This window comes from Stegostoma tigrinum, chromosome 13 (genome assembly GCF_030684315.1).
Source record: "Stegostoma tigrinum isolate sSteTig4 chromosome 13, sSteTig4.hap1, whole genome shotgun sequence".
Classification (NCBI taxonomy): Eukaryota; Metazoa; Chordata; class Chondrichthyes; order Orectolobiformes; family Stegostomatidae; genus Stegostoma; species Stegostoma tigrinum.
In genome coordinates this window covers 15469097-15491543 of record NC_081366.1, presented here as the reverse complement: position 1 = coordinate 15491543, position 22447 = coordinate 15469097, and the positions used below count along the sequence as shown (strand labels likewise).

General features: G+C 43.0%; 1 protein-coding gene across 7 annotated transcripts in view; it reads left to right on the top strand.

The window, feature by feature from the left end:
* Positions 1-22447, top strand: part of rbm27 (RNA binding motif protein 27) — a 142078-nt gene that overhangs the window by 5411 nt on the left and 114220 nt on the right. For all 7 annotated transcript variants that reach the window (XR_009446605.1, XR_007248757.2, XR_007248758.2 and 4 more), the window contains exons 2-4: positions 14113-14231; positions 19042-19178; positions 21232-21326. Coding sequence is in view for 2 of the 7 variants with exons in the window: in XM_048543019.2 (XP_048398976.1) it covers positions 14113-14231; positions 19042-19178; positions 21232-21326 (351 nt within the window). In the remaining 5 variants the exon portion in view is untranslated. The remainder of the gene's footprint in view (positions 1-14112; positions 14232-19041; positions 19179-21231; positions 21327-22447) is intronic.

Here is a 22447-nt window from a genome sequence, read left to right as displayed (position 1 = left end):
TGGATTCAGTTTTCTCATTACTTCCCTCTGAAATTTTCTCAGTAAAAAGTTTTGAGTCTCTTTGCAGAATACAAATCATCCCCAGTTTTATCGTCTAACTGTTTAACTTGAAGCTGACCCTCTAACATTGTATTGTCAATATCATTAGAAAGTGCCTCAAATGGTACTACTAACTAAATTTTCTGCTGAAATCCTCACCCCTTGACTTTACTGCAACCACCACAGCTATCAGTGCTATCCTCAGATGTTTTTCCTGTTAGATAGTAATCCTTAAAGTAAAGTCATGGAGGGAAGTTGGGAGTGCCGCTGAAGACATTGTTGCACCAAGTTTAAATGGTGCAATTATTTCAGTCTACCAGAAATGATTATTTAAAGTCTACTTTCTGTCTCTGTGGTGAAGTGATTCACGTTTTTTCAGAGATAATGGGAACTGCAGATGCTGGAGAATCCAAGATAACAAAGTGTGGGGCTGGATGGACACAGCAGGCCAAGCAGCAGCTCAGCTGTGTTCATCCAGCCCCACACTTTGTTATCACGCTTTTTCAGGTTGCCTTCTGACAGTCTTTAAGGAAATTAAGATTCTTGCAGCTCTTTTTTGTTGATCACTGTGAATACAAGTGCTTTGTGTGATTCGGAATGTTCTGGAGTCAACTTTTTTTTCCTGCAAAGAAATGCTATTGTGATATCAGACTGATACCCACAGAAGTCAGATGGCTACGTCCTCCCCTGTAACTTGCAAAACTGACCAAACATTTTACCGGGATTATATTGTTGATATAGAAAATGGAAAGTTTTGTGAAATAAGTTGCTTTTCAAATAATTGGTATTGCCTGAACTGTGCCAATTCCTGTATGGCCTAACAGACATTGGTACCTACTCTGAATTCTTCCTGAGCATATAGTTACCCTTTTTAAGCTTGGAATGCCCTTGAAAGAGTAAAATCGGGAAAATTTAACTTTTTTTGTAAAGTTATGTGATCGCTGTGTCGATGAGTGTTTAATTGACTCTTCCTGGATATAGTGGTCAGGTTATAAATTTGAAGAAAATGATTCTTTAATGAGGCTATGCCAAGGTGAATTTGAATAAACAAATTGATTATTTAGGTTCGTGTATTTTCTTATGTATAATTTTTACCACTGAAAACTTTGGAAATATTGGCAGGAAGCTAAACTCCTTTATCATTGACACATAGAAAAGAGTAGTCTGGGATTTCAGAAAATTTGCACAAGGAGCACATCTGTGCTGTACCATACCTCTAACGGAAGGCTCATTATACTTGACTGAACTCGTGTTTTGGCATGGCTAGTTTGATTAAATATTACTGATAAATTCCATGTCCTTGTCTGCTTTGTACTGGGGAGGAACCTGCATTCCAGACTATTTGATAAGAATATCTTTTTAAAGGTTTGATGTATTCACCACAATTTTGCTCACATGATATACAAGTTAAGCCATGTGGCTGGCTGGTACTTGGCCTTGTGAAGCCCAAGGCCGCCATCTACATTTCTGGATAGACCATGCTTAGTATAGATTAAAATCTTGTCTTTTGAGTTCTGTTTTATGCAAAAACTTGGAATATTTACCTTTCTCACTGGCTGCTTTCTGCAGCTATTGGGCACAGAGTGACATTTCAACTTAAAAAAAATGAGGTTAGAGGCAGTTTTATTTTCCTTTTATGAATAGTTGTCCAGAGCTTGAACACTGAAAAATAGGCCCAATTAGTTTAGCCCTTATTCATGGTATTACAAATTGTCCTGAAGAGTGCAAGAAGAAAATCTTTGATTAAGTGTTTTCTTGCTGTAAGGAAAAGTGCTTGATAATGTAAAGAAGCAGAAAACAGGAGTAAGTTTTCAGTCTTTGAGCCTGCATAGCTATTCAACATGATCATCTTGCTAAGTACTCTGTTCCCACTTCCACACCCATACTCCTTGAACACTTTACTCCTGAGAACTCAATCTGTTTTCTCTTCAAAAGCATTTGATGTTCAGGCTTCAACTGCTTTCTGTGGCAGCGAACTTCACAGGTTCACCACTGTCTAGGTGAAGGAATGGCTACCATCTCGGTCCTAAATAGCCTACCCTGTATTTTTAGACTGTGACCTCTGGGTCTGACTTCTTCGCCATCAGGAACATTCTGCCTGTGTTTACCCTGTTTTAGTCATAGAGTGTAACGACATGGAAACTGGCCCTTTTGCCTAACCTGTTCATGTTGACAACTGAGACTGGAAGGCCTGAGCAAACAAGGAGCGGCCTGTTCGGCTGTCGCCTGCAGACCCTTCCCCCAAGCACAGGAGACTGAACCCATAGAGGCCCACAACGTCATGAGGGGCACAGATGAGGCAAACAGCCAAGCACTGCCCCCCCCCCCCCCCGCCACATGCACACGCGAACAGGAATTTCACTAGTATCGCAGATTTCCCCTATTATTCTTCTAAACTGGAGTGAAAATAGTCTTTACCGATCTTGGATGTCAACCCAGCCGTCCCAAGAATCAGTCAGGTCAACCTTCATTGAACCCCCACAATGGACTCAGCTAAGGTGACCAAAACTGTGAACCATTCCTCAGGTGTGGTTTCCCCAAGGCCCTATAGGAGAAGACATCCCTGCTCCTGTAGTCATTCTTTTGCTGTGATGCCCAATATTCCTTTGGTCGTCTTCGCTGCCCACTGCACTTCCACGCATACTCTGTTTATGAGGACATCCAGGTCTTCCTGCACCTTTGCCTTTCTCAATCTGTCATTATTTATTTAACCCATTGGATGGGAGCCATTGCCCTAAGCTTATGTAACAGCCATTTAATGGAGAATTTAATCGCAGTTTTTTGGAAGTCAGAAATAACAAAGTGTGGAGTTGGGTGAACGCAGCAGGCCAAGCAATATCTTAGGAGCAGGAAAGCTGACGTTTCTGGTCTAGACTCTTCATCAGAAAGTCGGTGTTATCTGTAGAATGTGAGCAAAAATGCTGTATTATTATGTGCATCGGGTAAAGTCCAGAGCAATTTCTTTAATATTTTAGAAGGTCCTTAGAGTAGCTGTATGAGATTTCAAGGGATCCCTCCAGTGCGTTCAAGCATTTGTTCCTATACTTTTGCTGTTTATTTTATTTGTGGTTTTGGTAACAGTAATAAAAAGATAATTTAGTTAATCTTTTTCCTTTGAAATCTGATGTTGATACCCTTTTAAAATGGATGAAATGGACTTTGGTTTTTGTTCAAATAAGGTTGTACTAATTTTTCAAGATTTTCTCCAAGTTTTTGAAGATAAACTGGAGTACGCACAATGAAATTCTAATAGAAATGGGAATGTTTGTGATTGTAAAAGAAATATTTAAAACCTAATTCAATAAAAAAATGCAACTCGTATCGCATCTTTAATGTAGGAAATATCTAAGGTGCTTCAAATGTGTCTTTCTTAGTAATGCTTCATTTTCTTCCCCAGGATGTGGGAAGTTCTCTCCTGTCTCAATTCTGTGATTGTGTGGTGATTTAATTCAACACTTAATGCCAAATACTATTTAAAGTTAGGTTCTGCAGTAAGAAAGGCTGCACAAAACTTGGAAAGAAGCTTTCAATAAATATGGCTGGAGATGCTGAAGTAAGTGTCTTATGATTGGTTCCTGGGAGATTTGAGGAACCTACATCTTTTTGTGTGACCTTTCATGCATGTGATGAGGATGTGATTTATGTAAGCATTCTATTGACGTAATATCAGTGATGTTACAAGACACTTGCTAATTCAGTTGGATAAAACTATTCTTTATTTTGAAAAAAAGTCATGTGATGTATTACATAATATTTATTTTCCTAAGGTAGGGTTGTGTTTCTTTAAGGTTTAATTGGTAATTATCTGAATACATTCTTTCACTAGCGAGCTTTGAGGAGATTCGTAACTCAGGTTGAAGTTCTGGATGTGAGTTTGTTCGCTGAGCTGGAAGGTTCGTTTTCAGACGTTTCGTCACCATTCTAGGTAACATCAACAGTGCGCCTCCGATGAAGTGCTGGTGTTATGTTCCGCTTTCTATTTATTTGGTTAGGTTTCCTTGGGTTGGTGATGTCATTTCCCGTGTTGGTGATGTCATTTCCTGTTCTTTTTCTCAGAGGATGGTAGATTGGCTCCAAATCAATCTGCCATCCTCTGAGAAAAAGAACAGGAAATGACATCACCAACGCAGGAAATGACATCACCAACCCAAGGAAACCGAACCAGATAAATAAAAAGCGGGACATAACACCAGCACTTCATCGGAGGCGCACTGTTGATGTTACCTAGAATGGTGACGAAACATCTGGGAACAAACCGGCAAGCTCAGTGAACGAGCTTACATCTCGAACACAATAAAGACCGAGAGGACGAGAGTGCTATCTTGGAGGTGAAAGGAGGACGTCGGGTTGGCTGTGCACCCTTGCGACCAGTGGATCTTAATGCTGGCTTTGGTCTAACGCTGGTTCAGGGGAGCAGCCAACCTGCAACGATGGCTGTGGCAAGTGCTCGTGCCCCAGGTCAGGGGGTCCGGAACACCATCTGTGTTTCTGTAAAGAAGGTGGATGAAGGTGCACCTGTGGAACGCACCTTCTTCGTGAAGAGGGTCCTGTTGGACTGTTGTGGGTTCTGCAGCTGCTGCAGACATTTACTGCCTGCAGGATTTCCCCGGAGGAGGTTTTTACGACGTGACCTGCTGGAGTGCCAAGCTTTGCGAGCGCTTCCTGGAGGTTTTCAAAGAGAAAGGAGGTGAGGGCCCCCTCTCTGTATTGACCGCTGTCCCACTGTTTGTGATGCCAGCACAGAGGAGCCGTATGGTGACTGTACACATGTACAAGCCGCATGTGCCAGCAGTTGATGTCCTGACCTTCCTCGGAAGGTATGTGAAGGTGGAAGGGGACCTAACTGACATCGTGGACCCCTTTGGCATCTGGACGAGTAAGAGGCAGGTCAAGGTGACGCTGAGGATGGGCGCAGACGGGAATGTGGCACACCCACCGTCCAGCTTCGCGATCGGCGGGAGCAGGGGCTACCTGACCTATGCAGGGCAACCTAAAATCTGCCATGCCTGTGGTAGGTCAGGTCACATGGCGGCCGACTGCAAAGCCACCATCTGCAGGGAGGAGGGACACCTTGCAAAGGATTGCCCACGAGAGAGAAGCTGCAACCTTTGCGGGGAAGCGGGCCACTTCTATAGGGCATGCCCGCGGCGGGGTACCACCTACGCCCAGGTCGCCGGCAGGGGAAATGCGGGGCCAGCCCCCCCAGAGGAGAGGAAGGCACCAGGGCCCAGCAAGGACCCCACTAATGTGCAGGAGGGCCGGGCTGTGCAGGAGGGCCCAGCCCTGCAGGATGGGCCCGAGGCCAGCAAAGCACCCCTGCAGGCTCCGATCCCCCCCCCCCCCGACAACCGGAGCCAATGGAGGCAGCGACAGGCGACCCAGGGGAGTGGACAACGGTCCGGAAAGCGAGGAGGAAGGTGCGTCAACGGGCCCAGGAACCGCAACAATCAGGCGGGAAGAGGCAGCTACATGGGGGTATAAGAGCTCCTCTGACGAGGAGGATTCGGAGAGGGCCCACCCGAAGCAGAAGTTAAAGGTCTCGAGGGGGAAGGAAAGCAGCACCCCGCTTCCAGGTGACGGGAGGCGTCCTGAGGCTCACTCCGACACCCAGTCAAGTGCCGCTGGAGCACTGGAGGGCCCCCCGGAACTTCCAGGCGGGAAGGAGGAAACAGCGCGTCCCCAGCCTGACCCGGAGCCGGACCCTGCTGCCTCCGCACCCCTGACGGGGGGATGCCACCTGGAAGGCAGCACAGACGGTTTCCTGAGCCCGGAGAGCATCCAGCAGTTAGCCCGGGCAATGGGCATGACGGGACAGATGGAGGGGCTGGACCTTGGACTTGGGGAGGGTACTGCGGTCACTGCCCACAATGGGGGTACGAATTGCGAGCATTAATGTGCGCAGCGTCAAGTCAACCGCGAGATGTGTGTCCACGTTGGCCTACCTGACCACCATCAAGGCGGACCTCCTGTTTCCGCAGGAGTGCGGGATACCGCACCTCGGCAGGTACGGGAAATGGTCCGGCGCCTGGACCTGTGGGCCTTCGATCTGGTCGGGGGGTAACGACTGTTGCTCCTCGGGCCTGGCTATTCTGCTGCGGGGGCGCAACTTCACCATCTCTCAAGTTCAGGAGGTGGTGGGGGGGGGTGCCTCCTAGTGGCTGACATCACCTACAGGAATGCTCCCCTGAGGCTGATCAACGTGTACGCCCCAGCGGTACAGAGTGAGCGGTTGGCTGTCCTGCAGCGGCTTCCACCCCTGCTGGCTACGTCCAGGCCGGTCATCCTAGGCGGAGACTTCAACTGCATCATTGATGCAGATGGAAGATACGGCCTGGGGACAGCGGGTGGGGGGATTCAACTGGACGTCACGTCCAGATTCCTGATGGGCACGGTCAAGGACGCCAAGCTGCTCGACGTCTTCAGCTCCCCTGCAGACGGAGCGCAGCAGAGGTACACCTGGTCACGGCCAGACGGGTGTATCCGCTCAAGGATAGGCTTCCTGTTTGTGTCACGGACGTTCTCGGTCAGGTCCACCAGCGTTGAGCCGGTGTTCTTCTCTGACCACTGCCTCGTGTTGGCCGACTGTCACTTACAGGACGACCAGCCGGCCGGCAAGGGGACGTGGAAGCTCAACACGACTCTGTTGACCCCAGAGAACGTCGAGGAGCTTAAGTGGGAGTACGCCGGTTGGAGAACCGTGAAACCCCTCTTTGAGTCTCCAGGCGACTGGTGGGAGATGGTGAAGGAGAACATCAAGAGGTTCTTTGTCCTCGAGGGTGTTCAGAAGGCAAGAGAGAGGCGGGGAAAGCTGTCGCGACTCCAGAAAAGGGTGCAGAACCTGCTCCTTCTGCAGTTGATGGGGGTCGATGTCACGGAGGACCTCCGCGAGGTTAGGGGCCAGCAAGCCTCGCTGTTCGCCGTGGAGGCCTCCAGGATAATCTTCCGGTCCAGGGTCCGCTCCGTGGAGCAGGACGAGACGTGCTCGCGTTTCTTCTTTCAGAAGGTGCACAAAGAGAGCTCTGTGCTTAGCTGGCTGAAGGAGGACGACGGCTCGGTGACGTCGTCTCGGCCCGACGTTTTGAGGATCAGCAGATCCTTCTATGCCGGATTGTACGACACGAAGCCCACGGACAGCACGGCCTCCAAGTCGTTCCTGTCGTCTATCACAGAGGTCTTAGACGACGGCACGAGGGAGTGGTTGGACCGGCCGATATCCCTGGACGAGCTGGCCAGAGCCCTTAAGTCCTTGCAGAGGAATAGGACTCCCGGAAGTGACGGCTTACCAGTCGAGCTGTATTCCGCTCTGTGGGGCCTGGTTGGCCAGGACCTGCTGGAGGTGTACGATAGTGCGCTTCGGGCAGGGGAAATGTGCAAGTCCATGAGGAAGGGCATCATCACCCTCATTTACAAGAGGAAGGGGGAGAGGGAAGAAATTAAGAATTGGTGTCCCATTTCACTTTTGAACGTGGACTACGAAATCCTGGCCAAGGTCATTGCCAACCGGGTCAGGTCTGTCCTGGAGTCAGTGATTCACCCTGACCAAACCTGTGCTGTGCCGGGCAGGAAGATCGCTGAGAGCCTCGCGCTCATCAGGGATACGATCGCCTACGTACAGGACAGGCGGGTGGACACCTGCCTCGTCAGCCTGGACCAGGAGAAGGCCTTCGACAGGGTCTCTCATGCTTACGTGAGGGACGTCCTCTCCAAATTGGGGTTCTGGGAAGGCATCCGCAATTGGATCCGGCTGCTCTACGCCAACATCGTTAGCGCAGTCTCGATCAATGGGTGGGAATCAGACAGTTTTCCTGTTAGATCTGGAGTCAGGCAGGGCTGCCCGCTCTCTCCTGCCTTGTTCGTGTGCTGCGTGGAGCCCTTCGCCGCCTCCATCAGGAAGGACGTGAGCCTGAAGGGCGTGACTATCCCAGGCAGCGGAGGCCTTCAGGTCAAGACCTCCCTGCACGTGGACGATGTCGCCGTCTTCTGCACCGATTGTCGCTCGGTGAGTAGACTATTGGACATCTGCGGCCAGTTTGAACTGGCCTCGGGTGCCAAAGTCAATAGGGGTAAGAGCGAGGTCATGTTCTTCGGGAACTGGGACGACCGCTCCTTCATCCCCTTCACCGTCAGGACAGACTACCTGAAGGTGCTGGGTGTTTGGTTTGGTGGAGCTGGGGCATGCACTAAGACTTGGGAGGAGCGTATCGCCAAATTTAAGCAGAAGCTGGGCAGGTGGACGCTCCGGTCCCCCTCCATCCGGGTCCGCAGAGACACCATGTACAAAGACCTGGGAAATGGGGGAAAGGGCGTACCGAACGCCACCCTCGCCCTTACGGCTACCTTTGTGTGTGGCTGCATCAAGCTGTGCGTAGATCCTCAGTATGCAAACACCAAGTGTCACTACTTACTGAGGTTCTACCTGTCCCCGGTGTTGCGAAGGATGGGCCTGGCCTCGTTGCCGCGGAACGCTCCGAGTAGTTGGACCGTTCTGTACCACCTGTCCTTCGTGGAGAAATTTTTGAAAGGAAACACCTTTGATCACAAGGCCGTCAGGCAGTGGTCAGCACGTAGTATCCTCAGGACCCTTCGGGGAAAGGAGAGGGTGGATCCCGTCGTGTGGTTCCCCACGCAGACTGCCAAAGTCGTTTGGCAGAATGCCTCATCGCCAGAACTTTCAAACAAGCACAAGGACATTGCTTGGCTGGCGGTGAGAGTGGCTCTGCCAGTGAGATCCTTTATGCATGCCCGGAATCTCTGCACCACTGCACGCTGCCCTCGAGGTGGCTGCGGGGGGGGGGACGAGACTGTCGATCACCTCCTTCTGGAGTGTGCCTACGCGCAGGAGGTCTGGAGGGGGATGCAGTGGTATTTGTCGAGGTTCGTCCAGAGCAGCTCCATGACGCGGGACTCCGTGCTCTACGGGCTGTTTCCAGGGACGCACACCGAGACCAACATCAACTGCGCCTGGAGGACCATCAATGCGGTGAAAGACGCTCTTTGGTCTGCCCGCAACTTGCTGGTCTGCCAACTGAAAGAACTGACCCCGACCGAGTGTTGCAGACTGGCGCACTCCAAGGTCCAGGGCTACGTGCTGAGGGACACGCTAAAGCTTGGGGCAGCCGCCGCCAAGGCGCGGTGGGGAAAGACCACCGTATGAGCCCCCTCGTCCAGAAAAGGGAAAAGAATCCTATCTGGTAACTGGGCCCAGCTGGCGCCTTCCCCAACTGGTCAGGGGGCCAACTGGGACTGTGTGGGGTGACGACTGCCGGGGGGGGGTTTCTTTGCTTTGTTTTTTTTTCTCTGTTTTGTTTTTTTCCTTTAGTTGGTGTACGTACCCCCGGGGTAACCCGGAGTGGCTTGCATGACTGGGTAGGTGTATAAATGTTTTATTTTTTGTACATTCTATGAATAAAGTATATTTTTTCAAATAAAAAGAAGTGACGAAACAACTGAAAACGAACCTTCCAGCTCAGCGAGCAAACTCACATCTGGAACATTCTTTCACCTTGAGATTTATTTTTTCATTACTTCACTGAAGATTTGAGATTGTTCAAAGGTTAATTTTAGCTGCACACGGATCGAATGTGCTTGTCAATTTCAGACTACACGTACATACTGTCAAGTCTCCTGCACTGCTGTTTATGTTAGGTGATCAAAAAAAAAATATATAAGCTTAAGGTGTTTTTGAACTTACTCTGTAAGGCAAGATGGAAGTTGCCTTGTTATGAGGAAAGTGCCAAATTTTCCCAAGTGTAGGCAATAGTTAGAGCAGTCATGATGACAGCATGCAGATGGTTAGGCACCTGATCAACAGTGAGGTGTTAGGAATGATGTTTTTTATATGTTGTACTTTAAGCAGTTTGATTAATTCCAAGATGCAAAGGAACTAGAGGCTTAGAAGACGGCTAATTGGAATTTCTACCTGGGTATAAGACGCATGATTTATTTGGCATGGGGATGAGCTCTGAGAGGGGCAGAAGTCCATAGAAAGTCATCTTAGCTTTGAGTTTCAGGGTTCCTTAGATATCACTGAGCCTTTTGTGACACAAATTAGACTGCAGCTAACTGAAAGAGATCAAGCCGATTGCCGTTGGGCCTGACACTGAAATTTGCATAAGAAGTGTAATGGACCTACTATGTTTTGATTTTTCGTTAAAATTACTAAACGATTTTCATGGTAGGGAAGGATATTTGTTGTTTATAAGGACATAAAAATTCCGTTGTGTAAAAATAAGTTATTTTTGGGTGCACGATGGCTCAGTGGTGAGCACTGCTGCTTCACAGTGCCAGGGATACGGCTCCAATTGCAACCTCATGCGACTGTCTGTGTGTAGTTTGCACATTCTCCCTGTGTCTGTGGGTTTCCTCAGGTTTTTTGCCACAGTCCAAAGATATGCAGGTTAGGTGGGTTGGACATGCTAAATTTCTGAGTGTCCAGGGAAAGACAAGTTAGGTGGATCAGAATGGGAAATACACGGTTCTAGTGGTGGTGGTGATGGGGTGGGGGTAGTGGTTCTGGGTGGGATGCTCTTTAGAGAGTCGGAGTGGCCTCGATGGGCCAACTGGCCGCCTTCCACATCATAGGGATTCTGTGATTCTGCTGCTGCTAAGATGTCGGTGCAAGTTGTTTTAAGATAATTAAATTTAAGACAATTGAATCAACAAGAGGCATCTTAAGTCTGGCATGGTGCTGCTTGATTCTAATGTAACAAATAGGATGGTGGCCAAATTTGCTTACAAACAAAAATCAAAGATTTGATCACCTACCCAACTCTCTTTTAGCTCTTTTTCATGACTGATTTTTGTCTCGGTTTTTTTTTGCTTTGCGCTAATATCTTGTTTAGAAATGGTCACACACAGGGCCATCAGTGGTATACGACAAAGACTGTGTTTCACCAACAATTGAATATGGAATATTGCAAATGCACACTTACATCTAGTGTGGACTATACTGTTGACAGATTTACTTTTTGACAAACCTTGTAAACAGACAATTGGAATCCGAAGTCCCAAGTGAGATTTCGCATCTACCACACTCCCTCAGAGCTTCAGTAAACTACCAGTGTAGTTAAGGCACTCAAAATTTGTTTTCTCAGGATCGGTAATAATAGAAGAGCTTGAAGAAAATAAATAATATTCACTTAGGAGCAGTAAAGTAAGCAGATATTGGCATTGAAATTCATTTGTTTCAGAGGTTTTGTTAAGTTATACCTTTTAGTGTTGATTTGCTACAAATTGCTTTGGTTATTAGACTGTTGCTTTTTTGAGCTCTTCACTTAACAGAGCATTACCAGAAACACTAGTCAAGCCGTGTTTATTGTGAAGACACAAGTAGTTAATTTTTTAGCCATAAAACCTGTCCTAGAGTGATAAATTGCAGCAATTTACCTTTTGGGTTTACTTTTAACGGCAGTGGGGTATATTTGGGTAACAAGGAGTTATAACTTGACACTGCCGCTCCTGAAATGAGTACTCTAATGTATATATCCAGTCCCAACCATTCTGAAAGTATTTTAAATACCATATAAATCAACTGAACCAAGATGAACTGAGTTCTGATGCTTATTGCCTTTTTATTTAAAAGCATTATGGATGTTAAACTAAATTGAACCTCTTCTTAAAGCAAGAAAATGATACTGGAAATCTCAAATGTCTTCCAGTCCTGTGTTCACACTTTATTAACTTTAAGTATCTGTTCTTAACTGTGTTTCATGGAGGATCCAACTGTTTCAACTCTACTATTGGAACCCCTGTCCTTAAACTTTGCTATTAAAAGCCTTCTCAATATTCAATCATTTGACTGATTTTTTTTTTTCAGTGTTTTAGCTCTCCAATTAAGATCCTTTCAATCCATCCTCCTATGTTAACATAAAAAAACTTTACAAAAATGAAAATGGTTGACCAGATATGAATGATTTACTTCTGTTTGAAGGAAAAAGTAATTCAAATATTGAGACTGGGTAAATTCAAAGTCTAGACTGAATTGGAAACTGTAGGGATTAAGGAGATTGTAAAGTTTCAGGAAGTGCTTTGGTGTTCCAGAGATGAAGAAGAGAAAATGGCCCAGAATTATGATTGCTGAAAGTGGATGTTTGAGTGTTGAATAAGGAGGCGAGTGTAAATTATTTTTGATGGTCTTGTCCATGCTAATGTACCATGTGCTCAGACTTAACAGCAAGCTTCACCCCTCAATTTTTTTCATTTGTTTAGCTAGTTACTCCCTTGCCCAAGAAATTTAACCTGTACAGGAGTGCAAGCATAATAAAGAAGGCCTTGATAATGTTGACTTCTGACTTGTACTGTTTTCTCATGTTTTGGGATGTTCTGTTGTTACAGTACGCATTTATGCAACAATTTTATCAAAAGCAGAAATCAACAATACTTGTAAAAACAGCAAAATGAATTATGCCATCGGCAGGATTACAAATTACAAATTGAGGCGTACATTTACTTGTTAGCATTTTAAATAAATCATATTTCTTGATGTCTGAAAGTGATTGGAATATTTATTATACTATTTGTTTAGTCACATAATTCAGACATCATTTTGATCCATATTCAACATTTTATCCATTCTGCCAGAGAGCATTGAAAATGTCTGCCTTTCTTAGCCTTTTCCGAATCTCTACAATTTTCAAGTTTTTAAAGCTTGGCATTTTTGATATCTAACTACCATTTCATCAAATGCCTCGGTTCAATCTTTGATAATTCTGTTGAATTAAAATTAAATGTAAAAAATCATTATATGATCATGTAGAAATTTTCATTGCCCTCCTCAACTTATTTTGCCAATATTAGGATTGTGTGTTTCAAGAAGGTAGGATATAGTTAGGTGACACAAGTCTGCTAGATAATGCCTTTCAAATTCATGAGATAACCAGGTGTAGAACTGGATGAACACAACAGGCCAAGCAGCATCATAAATTCATGACTTCTTCACTAGAACAGTAATTAACATGGGGATTACTACTACCTGCAGGTTCTCCTCCAAGTAATACTCCATCCTAACTGGATCAAAATCTTGGAACTTGCTACTTAACAGACTATGTGATAATCTACATGACATGGACTACATTCTTCAAGAAGCTAGCACAACATTACCTTCTCGAGTGCAGTTAAGAATGGGAAGTAAATGTTGGCTTGCTCAGAAAAAATCTTTTTTGACTTAGCAAAAGCAGTGAATTCTGAGATGGTTGTTTGATAATGTCACAGGGCAATAATATGGAGACCTCGGCTTTAGGGGACATGGGTTTAAAACCACAGATGGTGGAATTTAAATTCAGTGCATTAAAAACTGAAATTTGCAGTTTCACGGTCACCATTATTGAACTTTATCATCTGTTCCGTCATGTCGCTTACTGTGCCCTTTCGAGGAAGGAAATCTGCTGTCCTTACCTGATCATTCTTTCTTCTGACTTCAGATCCATAGCAATGTGATTCTTAACTGCATTGAAGTGGTCAAAGACTGTTAAAGATGGGTGGCAAATACTGGCTTTAGCATAATGCTGACATCCTATCAAATAATAAAATAAAGTTAGCATGTTCACTTCAAACTTGAAGTGTTGTTTTTTATACTCCCTTGAAAGGTGCTGAAGTTGGCTAGAAAGTAACCTGGATTTAATGTTGATGAAGTGGAGGTGTATGAGAGTTCCTTTCTGCTGGTGGCACATTTTTGAGACAAGGTAGAATCTGTGATGCAGCACATTATGAAAAATATTAGATAATAAATGTAATTTCTGGGAGAAGGTGAAATGAGCAGCTTTTACCAGTGGTGATCTGGGAGAGGAGTTATATTTATTGGCAAAAACAATAAGAGGTTTGACCAGGGTGGAGTGAGAATTAGCCTGTTGGTGATTTTCAGCAGAAAGAACTGCTAATTGATCTGTGCTTTGTGGATGATGTCATGGAATGATTACTACACAGAAGAAGCCCATTTGCATGTTTTAAAGACCCACCTATCAAATCAAGGTGGTTGATACATCAGTTCAGTGTTTGATTCTGCTTTGTAGTTTAATTGTTTTTTTTCTTTGTAGTTTTTAATTTTTTTTAATTTTTCTTTGTTGTTTAATTTTTCAGCTGTGATGCTGACCCATCAGCTTTAGCTAAATATGTAGTGGCTTTAGTTAAGAAAGACAAGCCAGAAAAAGAGCTGAAGGCTTTGTGCGTTGATCAACTGGACGTATTTCTGCAAAAAGGTAAGAATTATGTTTTGTTTCTTTTTCCTACAGTTTTCTTGTGCCTTTGTTTTTGTAATGGCTAGTGCATATATGGGATTCTCAAATACTGATGCAAGTAACATTCATCACACAGAAGTATAGACAGCAGTCACTAAATAAACTATTAACACAAAAAAGATGGGGGAAATGAAAGATCATCAGATTTGAGTTTTTTTTTGTGGTATTTTTGCCTACTTGGAAACACATGTTCTCAGCCAGTGGAAAAGAGAATTATTTTCCACCTCACCAACACAAACCCTACTTTTACTAATTGTGGTGTTTCTGTTGTTGATGAGGAAGGAATCAACTAATATACATGGCACCATGGTTTCAGCATCTATATAAATCAGTTCCACAATGGGCCTCATATTTACTAATTGAACGATTAGCGAGGCAGTTTTGTTTTTTTTCCAGAAAGTATCCGCTTCGCCTGACAAACTGTTTAATGCTAATAAATATTTTTAGTTTCTAATTTGCCAGACTGTGATTGTGAAAATGCTGTTTTAACCTCTTTTCCTTCATGTTCTATTTTGTAACTGTTCATTCCAGTAGTATTGAGATTTTTAAAGAATGGTTGTATGCCAACACTTCTTGTTTTGGACTTGAATATTATAGCAACCGAGACATTTCAAGTACAGGGTTAATATTTAGCATGCAGCGGCCTAATGCACAGTACTTTAAAAAAAATACTCCATACCTGTTGGCCTCCCAACTACAGTCTGAAAACATTTTATTATCATAAAAGCAACTGAAATCAAAGATGGTTGTTATTGGGAGTCATCTTTTTAAATCTATCAGTTTGCCAAAATATTATAATGACTTGTTTATTTGAATGACACAACTTGAATATTGGACAGGTGATGAGATGCTGACTGCAACCTAAATGCATAAAATGATCCAGCCCTTGGCACTTTAAATTTGTCATCTAAAAATAAAATAACCAATTTGTTTTGTGGTCTCCCATTGTTTGCCTGACAATATCAAGTAGAGAGTCAAAGTTAATTGGTTCCTGTGGACTGGACTATCTTGTTTTTCTCTGTTCACCTTGGGTCACTGCATATGTAGCCCCAGAGTGTGTGCTGTTTCAAAAATACTTTAAAATAAAGAAGTACTTGAATGCAGTCTCAATTCAGAAACAAATGATATGGCAGTTTATTTAGTTTATAATACCCTGAAAGAAGCAGCATGTCTTATGAGTGTCAAGCCACAAGAAAGGCAGTGACATTCAAACATGTACTACAACTTTCGCTTGTTTACTAATGCAGCAGAGCAGATAAATATGGAGTCTGCAAATAAATAAAATATATTTTGCTTTGCCTGACGATGGCCTAACTGTTCAGTAATAATTTTCTGAAAAAGGAGTCCTGACCCGAAATGTCGGTTTTCCTGCCTTTGCTGCCTGACCTGCTGTGTTTCTTCACCTCCACACTGTTATCTCTGACTCCAGCATCAGAAGTCCTTACTATCTCTGAGTGAGTTATAACCCCACTGCAATGCCATTTCTGAAGAAGGGTCCCGACATGAAACATCAGCTCTCCTGCTCCTCTGATGCTGCCTGACCTGCTGTGTTCCTCCAACTTCGCACTGTGTTGTCTCTATAGCTGTTCATTAGTTCATTTTTCTGAACCCTTATGGTTAACCCTAGTATTTTTTCTTGAACTCAAATTGATCTGCACTTCTGTGTGCAAAATCTACTTTCTGGATTAGCTGTGCCTCAGCGGTAGAACTCCCTCTGAATGGGATGGTTGTGAATTTAAGTCACATTCCAGACACTAACACAAAATCTAGTTTGACATGGCAATGTAGAACTGCGACTGTCGCTGTCTGTCAGAGGTATTGCTTTTCATATGAGCTGTTTATCTGAGGTCCTGTCAACTCTTCCAGGGATGTGTAAAAGATACCATGGCAATATTTGAAGAAGAATAAGAAAGTTATCTTTGGTATTCTGGTCAAAATTTATTCCTCAACCAACATCGCTAAAATGGAGGGCCTGTTCATACTAATATAAAAACACTTCCATACACTTGAGAAACTCTCAGAAATTTCTGGAGTCTGCCTTCTTTAGTACTTGTTCATAGAATGTGGACATTGTAGGCTGCACCAATATTTATTGCCCATCCTTACTTGTTCTGTAAATTGAGTCACTTGCTCAGGCATCTCCAGAGGGCAATTCGGAATGAACCACATTGCTGTTGATCTGGAGTCATAAGTAGGCCAGACCAGGTTAAGATAGCAGACTCCATTTCCTCAAGGATACTTGTGAAACATATGGATGTTCATGACAAATCAAATATGGTTGCTTGATCTTATTAGGCTAGTTTTTAATCCCAGATATGTATTAAATTCATTCTTCACTGCTAGCCATGGTGAGATTCCACCTCATGTCCTCAGGGCATCAGCCCGGTTCTTCTTTGGATTAGTAGTTTAACGATATTCCCACTACATGCCACCTCATGTAAATTCAGTAGTGCAGAAATTGCTAACACGAATTCTGTTTTTTATTCGGTGTGTACTTTTGAAGTGCCGACAGACTGCAGTCAAGTAGAAATGACTGAACTGAAAAGAACTTTCTGCTTTAACCATTAGTTTTTCTGTAAAAACATTGTGTAGCATTGGGAGAGAGGAGTTATCAGTGGTTTCAGCAGGCTTGAAAGTGAACACTTTCCAAGGCCTAGATGAGAGTATCCAGGCTGCGTGGGAGACAAGGGAGGAATTTCAGGGGCTCTGGCCTTAGCTTTCAGATTTTATGTGGCCAAAGGAAGGGTGCCAGAGGACTGGAGGACAACAAATGTGATATGATTATTCAAAAAAGATGATGGAGGTAAATCAGAAAACTAAAGGGTTAGTGAGTTGAACATTCGTGGAGGGGAAACCATTGGAAAAAAATTATTAGGGACAGAATTAATCTCCAGTTGGAGAGGCAAGGAACATTAAAGGATGGTCACCATGGCTAAGGGGGAGATAATGTCTAACACATTTGATTGAATTTTTTGAGCTGGTGATTGGTGTGTAGTTGAGGGTATTGAAGTTCATGTAGCCTACACGGACGTCAATAAGGTTTTAGATAAGGTCTCGCATTCCAAATTGGTTTAAAAAGCTAAGAGCCTGTGGGATCAAGGGCAGTAGACAAATTTGATCCAAAATTGGCTTAGCGGCAAGAAGCAGAGGGTGATGGTTGGAAGGCTTCCGGTCACACACAGCCTGATTCTAGTCGTGTACCACAGGGTTCATTCCTGCGTTTTTTGCTGTAATGTTGTGCTCATTAATGTTCTAGACATTGGGACTAATCAGTAAGTTTGCAGGTGGTATGTTAAATAGTGAAGTGGACATCTTTGGACTAAGCATGATCTAGATGGGCTGAACAGTGGCAATGGAATTTTAATCCTGAATACTGAGGTAATGCATTTTGGGAAGACTAACAAGGCAGTGGAGAGCATGTTCAGTGATAGGGCCGTAAGAAGTATAGTAGATCAGAGTGACCTTGATGTGAATGCCCATTAGCTCTTGACAGCAGCAGGGCAGATAAAATCATACAATCCCGACAGTATGGAAGCAGGCCATTATCTGGCCCACCAAGTCCACACTCCCCATCCAAAGAGGATCCCACCCAGACCCACCCCCCTTCTTTGTCCATGTAACCCTGCATTTCCCATGGCCAATCCACTTGGCCTGCACATCCCTAAATGCTGTGGGCAATTTAGCATTGCCATGCCACTGACCTGCACATCTTTGGACTGTGGGAGGAAACCTGTGCAAATGCAGGGAGAGATAATGTTGTTTAAAAGATATAAGGTGTATTTGTTTTTATTAGTCAAGACATTGAATATGAGAATAATTAAGTTAGGATAGAACTGTATATAATGTTTGTTAGGCAATGACAGGAGCACAATGTGCAGTTCTGGTCATTTCATGTAGGAAGAATATGATTACACTCAAGGCCAGAAGAGATTTACCAGCATGTTGCCTGGGCCGGAGTGATTCAGCTGTGAAGACAGATTTGATCGGCTGAGTTTGTTTTTCTTTCGAGCAGAGATTGCTGAAGGGGATCTGATTGAGGTGCACAAAATTCTGAGGGTCATAGTCAAGCTAGATAGGGAAAAACTTAACCCCCCAGCAGGTTAATAACCAGGAGCAATTTTAAGTACAGGAGTAGGAGATTTAGAGAGAATTTGAGAAATTTAAGATGCAGCTGGATTTTTAATTTTAATGACATACTAGGTATCATAAATAAGAACATAAGATGCAGAAGTAGGAGTAGGCAATTCAACCCCTTGAGCCTGCCAATGATCATGACTGATCTTCTCTGCCACAACTCCGCTTTCTTGCCATATCCCTTCAACCGATTAAAACAAAAAATCTGTTTTAAAAAAAAGAGATAAAAAATTCATTTGTAGGATGTGAATGTTGCTGGCAGCCAGCATTAATTGCCTCTCCCTATTTCCAAGAACAGTAGAATTTCTGCAGTGCACTGACCTTCCAAGGAGGGTCCCACTCAGACCCATGCCATTAACCTGCATGGGTTTTTACTCTGGCTAACCCACCTAACCTGCATATCCCTGAACATTTTACGGGGCAATTTATGACTGTTTTTGAGAGTTCTCAGTAGTGCTGATTTGGAAGAGATCTTCCTACATATAAATAACCAAGTCCTCTCTGAAAGCATTGCTTATGTTGTTTGCAAGGTGCACTCGGTTACTAAACTATGAGCAATTTACTTGTTTGAAATACGTATAGCATGTTGCTTTCCATGGCATCACTACTCGTTATTAATCTGTAATTATTTTAACAGAAACTGTTGGATTTGTGGACAAACTTTTTGATGCTTTAAGCACAAAGAACTACGTGCCACGACCAGAGCAGCTTGTCCAGGAAACTATAAAGCAGGACATGCAACCTACATGGCAAGAGAGGGAGGACAAGAAAGAGGTGAGTTACTTGTATTTGCTTAGTGTGAGCTTTACATTGAAGTAGAGTATGGCCAACCTAGTAAATATAGTTTTGAATGAGAATTTCAGAGTTTGAGAATTTATTAAATATTGGAATTTCGAGGATGACACATGAAAGATGCTCATAGTTGTAAAATACCTCTGGTTCATTAATTTTTCAATAGCACAAGAACCTGATATTTTCAACTGAGATAAACCTACATGTAATTTTTGCATGTACTTGTTTAAGACATAATATGCGCTTTATCATTATCTTCTACCCACTATAGAGAAAATGGGGGAAAAAAAATGGATGTACATTTCACATGCAGTACAGGTGGGCTTCTCACACAGTATTTTTAATTGCTACTAATTGATCCAACACTTGAATAAACCAGTTAAGGGCTTGAAATTTGTAACTGTCCATGTATAACGGGCGACACAGGCACAATGGAGATGATGCTATTCAATTATCGGAATATTTATCCTTACAAACACTAAATTAACATTTTAGAAGAGAGATGGTACAGAAATTTAATTCTGGCCTGAATTCAACAGATGTCAAACCTCCTTGAAAGCAGCTTTAGTCATTCTGGCAGCATCTGTTGTGATAGAAACTGTGTTGAAATTTTAGAGGATTTTTGAATTGATTGGTGTTTGGCTGGCAATGTCTTTCCGTTCTGTTAAAAAATGTATGACTGTATGATGGAAGTGCACAGACTTGAAATGTTACATTGGATTTCTTGTAGATGACAGGGTCTCATAGTGGAGTCAGGAGACACTTCTGTGGAAGGAGATCCAACACCATTGAGTGTCACCTGGGACATCTTTACTGGCCAGCAATGAATCCTCCCTTGGATTTACGATCCTGCGTTAAATCCCATTTAATGTAGGTTGGTAGCCAATAGGAAAGCTGGTCTCTCTCCATTTTCCATCAGCAATGCCGGGAGTGGATACCCCAGTCCTTCCCAATGGTTGGGCCTGTCATCCAAGCAATCTCTGGCTCATCCCACCCCGGTTCTGTTTTGAAATAAAATTATGCTTTTGTTTATCTTTAGTTCTTTAGTTTTCAGGTTTGCCATTAGCTGCTTATGTTATTAAAAATTTGAAAATAAAGGATCATGGGGTCATGCAGCATGAAAATTGACTCTTCAGCCTAACTTGTGTGTGTGAACAGATTTCCTAAACTTAATCAGTCCCATTTGTCTACGTTTGACCCACAACCCTCTAAACGTTTTCTTTTCATGTACCTGTCTTAACTGCCTTTTAAATGTTGTAATTATACTTGTCTCTACCACAATCACTGGCAGCTCATTCAACTAACACACTACCCTCTGCATGAAAATGTTGCCGCTCATGTCCCTTTAAAATTTTGCCCCTCTCATCTTAAACCAATGCCATCTAGCTTTGGACTTCCCTACTCTGGGGGGGAGGAAGACCTTGGCTGTTCACCTTTGTCTATGCCCCTCATGATTTTATAAATGTCTGTTACACCTAAACTTACTACAATTCAGGGATGAAAAGCCCCAGCTTGTCCAGCCTCTCCTTATGGCTCAAACTCTCGTCACATAATATTCCCTTTAAACCACAATGTGTATGGATGTTTTGCACCAATGAATCAGTGTTTCTTTGGCAAATAATCTGTAGAACTTCCTTCATATCACTTAGTATTATTTGATTTTACTGTTCATGAAGATATCATTTGGACGATGTCAGTGAAGTCAGGGGTGGGGTGCAATCATTATCCAGAAATATTTTGAATTCCATTCTTTGTAAGGATTACGTGGTGACAATATCAAGTTCGAATGAGTTATAAACGTCGATGGTTATAGGGTAGTCACATTTCATACTTAAAATTCCTGCTGGGTTGTGATAGCAAGGATCAGCTGTCTGAGAGGTCAATATCTAGAGAGGTTTGAAAAATATACCTGCTGGGGGTAACTTGTCATGAATAAATTCCTATTGAAGGTGAACAGTTAGTATTTAGCGTCCAATAATTTTCTGAATGTAAAACTGCAGTAAGCATTCTTTGTGTTTTTCCACTGCTACTTTAGGTTCCCTTGTATGATGAAGAACAAGATGGCAGAAAATCTTTGTTAAAGAAGAGCCATAGTCCCTTTAAACCAGTTTTGGGGCCTATCGATACAAGGTAAATGCTATAACCCAAAATAGTCCCTGAAAAGCTTAGGCTTGAACCTGTTTTCAATACACGTACAGTTGTCAGGCATGATTAATGTCATCAGTCAGGTGCTTTTTCTGATTTTTGCACATAGTGGAAGTATTCAAATAAACAAAAGAAAATGGTTTAGATTTGTCTTGGAGAATGCTTGAATCTCAAGAGTAATGCCTATTTGTATCTATTTCCATTAAAGCCTCTATACATCAGAAAGGTATTATTTGCAAATTATATTGCTATGTATTTTCACGAATTATGGATATTTATTAGTTTCGATGTGTTGTAGCACAACGTACTTATTTGGCATGCCAAATAAGTAATGATAACTTCAATTTGTGCTTTTCTGATTTTACTTTTTGTATATTAAGGAGATTAATTTCCTCTTGTAATGACAAATAGAAGATGTTATTTTAACCCCCATAACTAATGTCTTTAACATGAAATTGCACTGAAACTGTACATAATGATAGCTGCACCTTCCAGCTTTCCTGAGGGAAATGTAATTAGAGAGGGGAGAATTTTGATTGAGATATTTTTGCATTGTTATTCTCCCTTTAATACTTTTCAAGACTGGTATTGCCTAGCAATATACTGAATTCTTGTGCATCCTTTAATATTGAATGCACAATTACACAACTGTTTTTAAATGATAAAATATTTTGTCAGTGAACAGCAAACCATATTTTGTCTTCAGCCAAACTACTTATGAATATTCCTTGCCTCCTCCCAGTGTTTCCTTCATTATTTAAAAACTTAGCCCACCATCTTAATTATTTGATCTGCTACGGGTCTGGCCAAAACTTGGCTTGAGGGAAAGCCATTTGAAGAGATAAGTGACTGTATTTTCCATGAACTGAAACCATTCTGCATGTGCTGCTCTTTGAACTATAAATCCCCTCATATTTTATGTTGGAAATATGAGTAAGACTGAAATGAAGGTTCTCACATTTATTACCTGTGAGGTTCTGCCTGTTACCTTTGACCTCCTTAAGTTCTGACAGCAGAATTTTATTTCTCTATATATCATTAACTTCAGGTGAATGCAAACTTGATTGGATTTTTTAAACATTTTAATCTGAAAGACTTTATTGCAA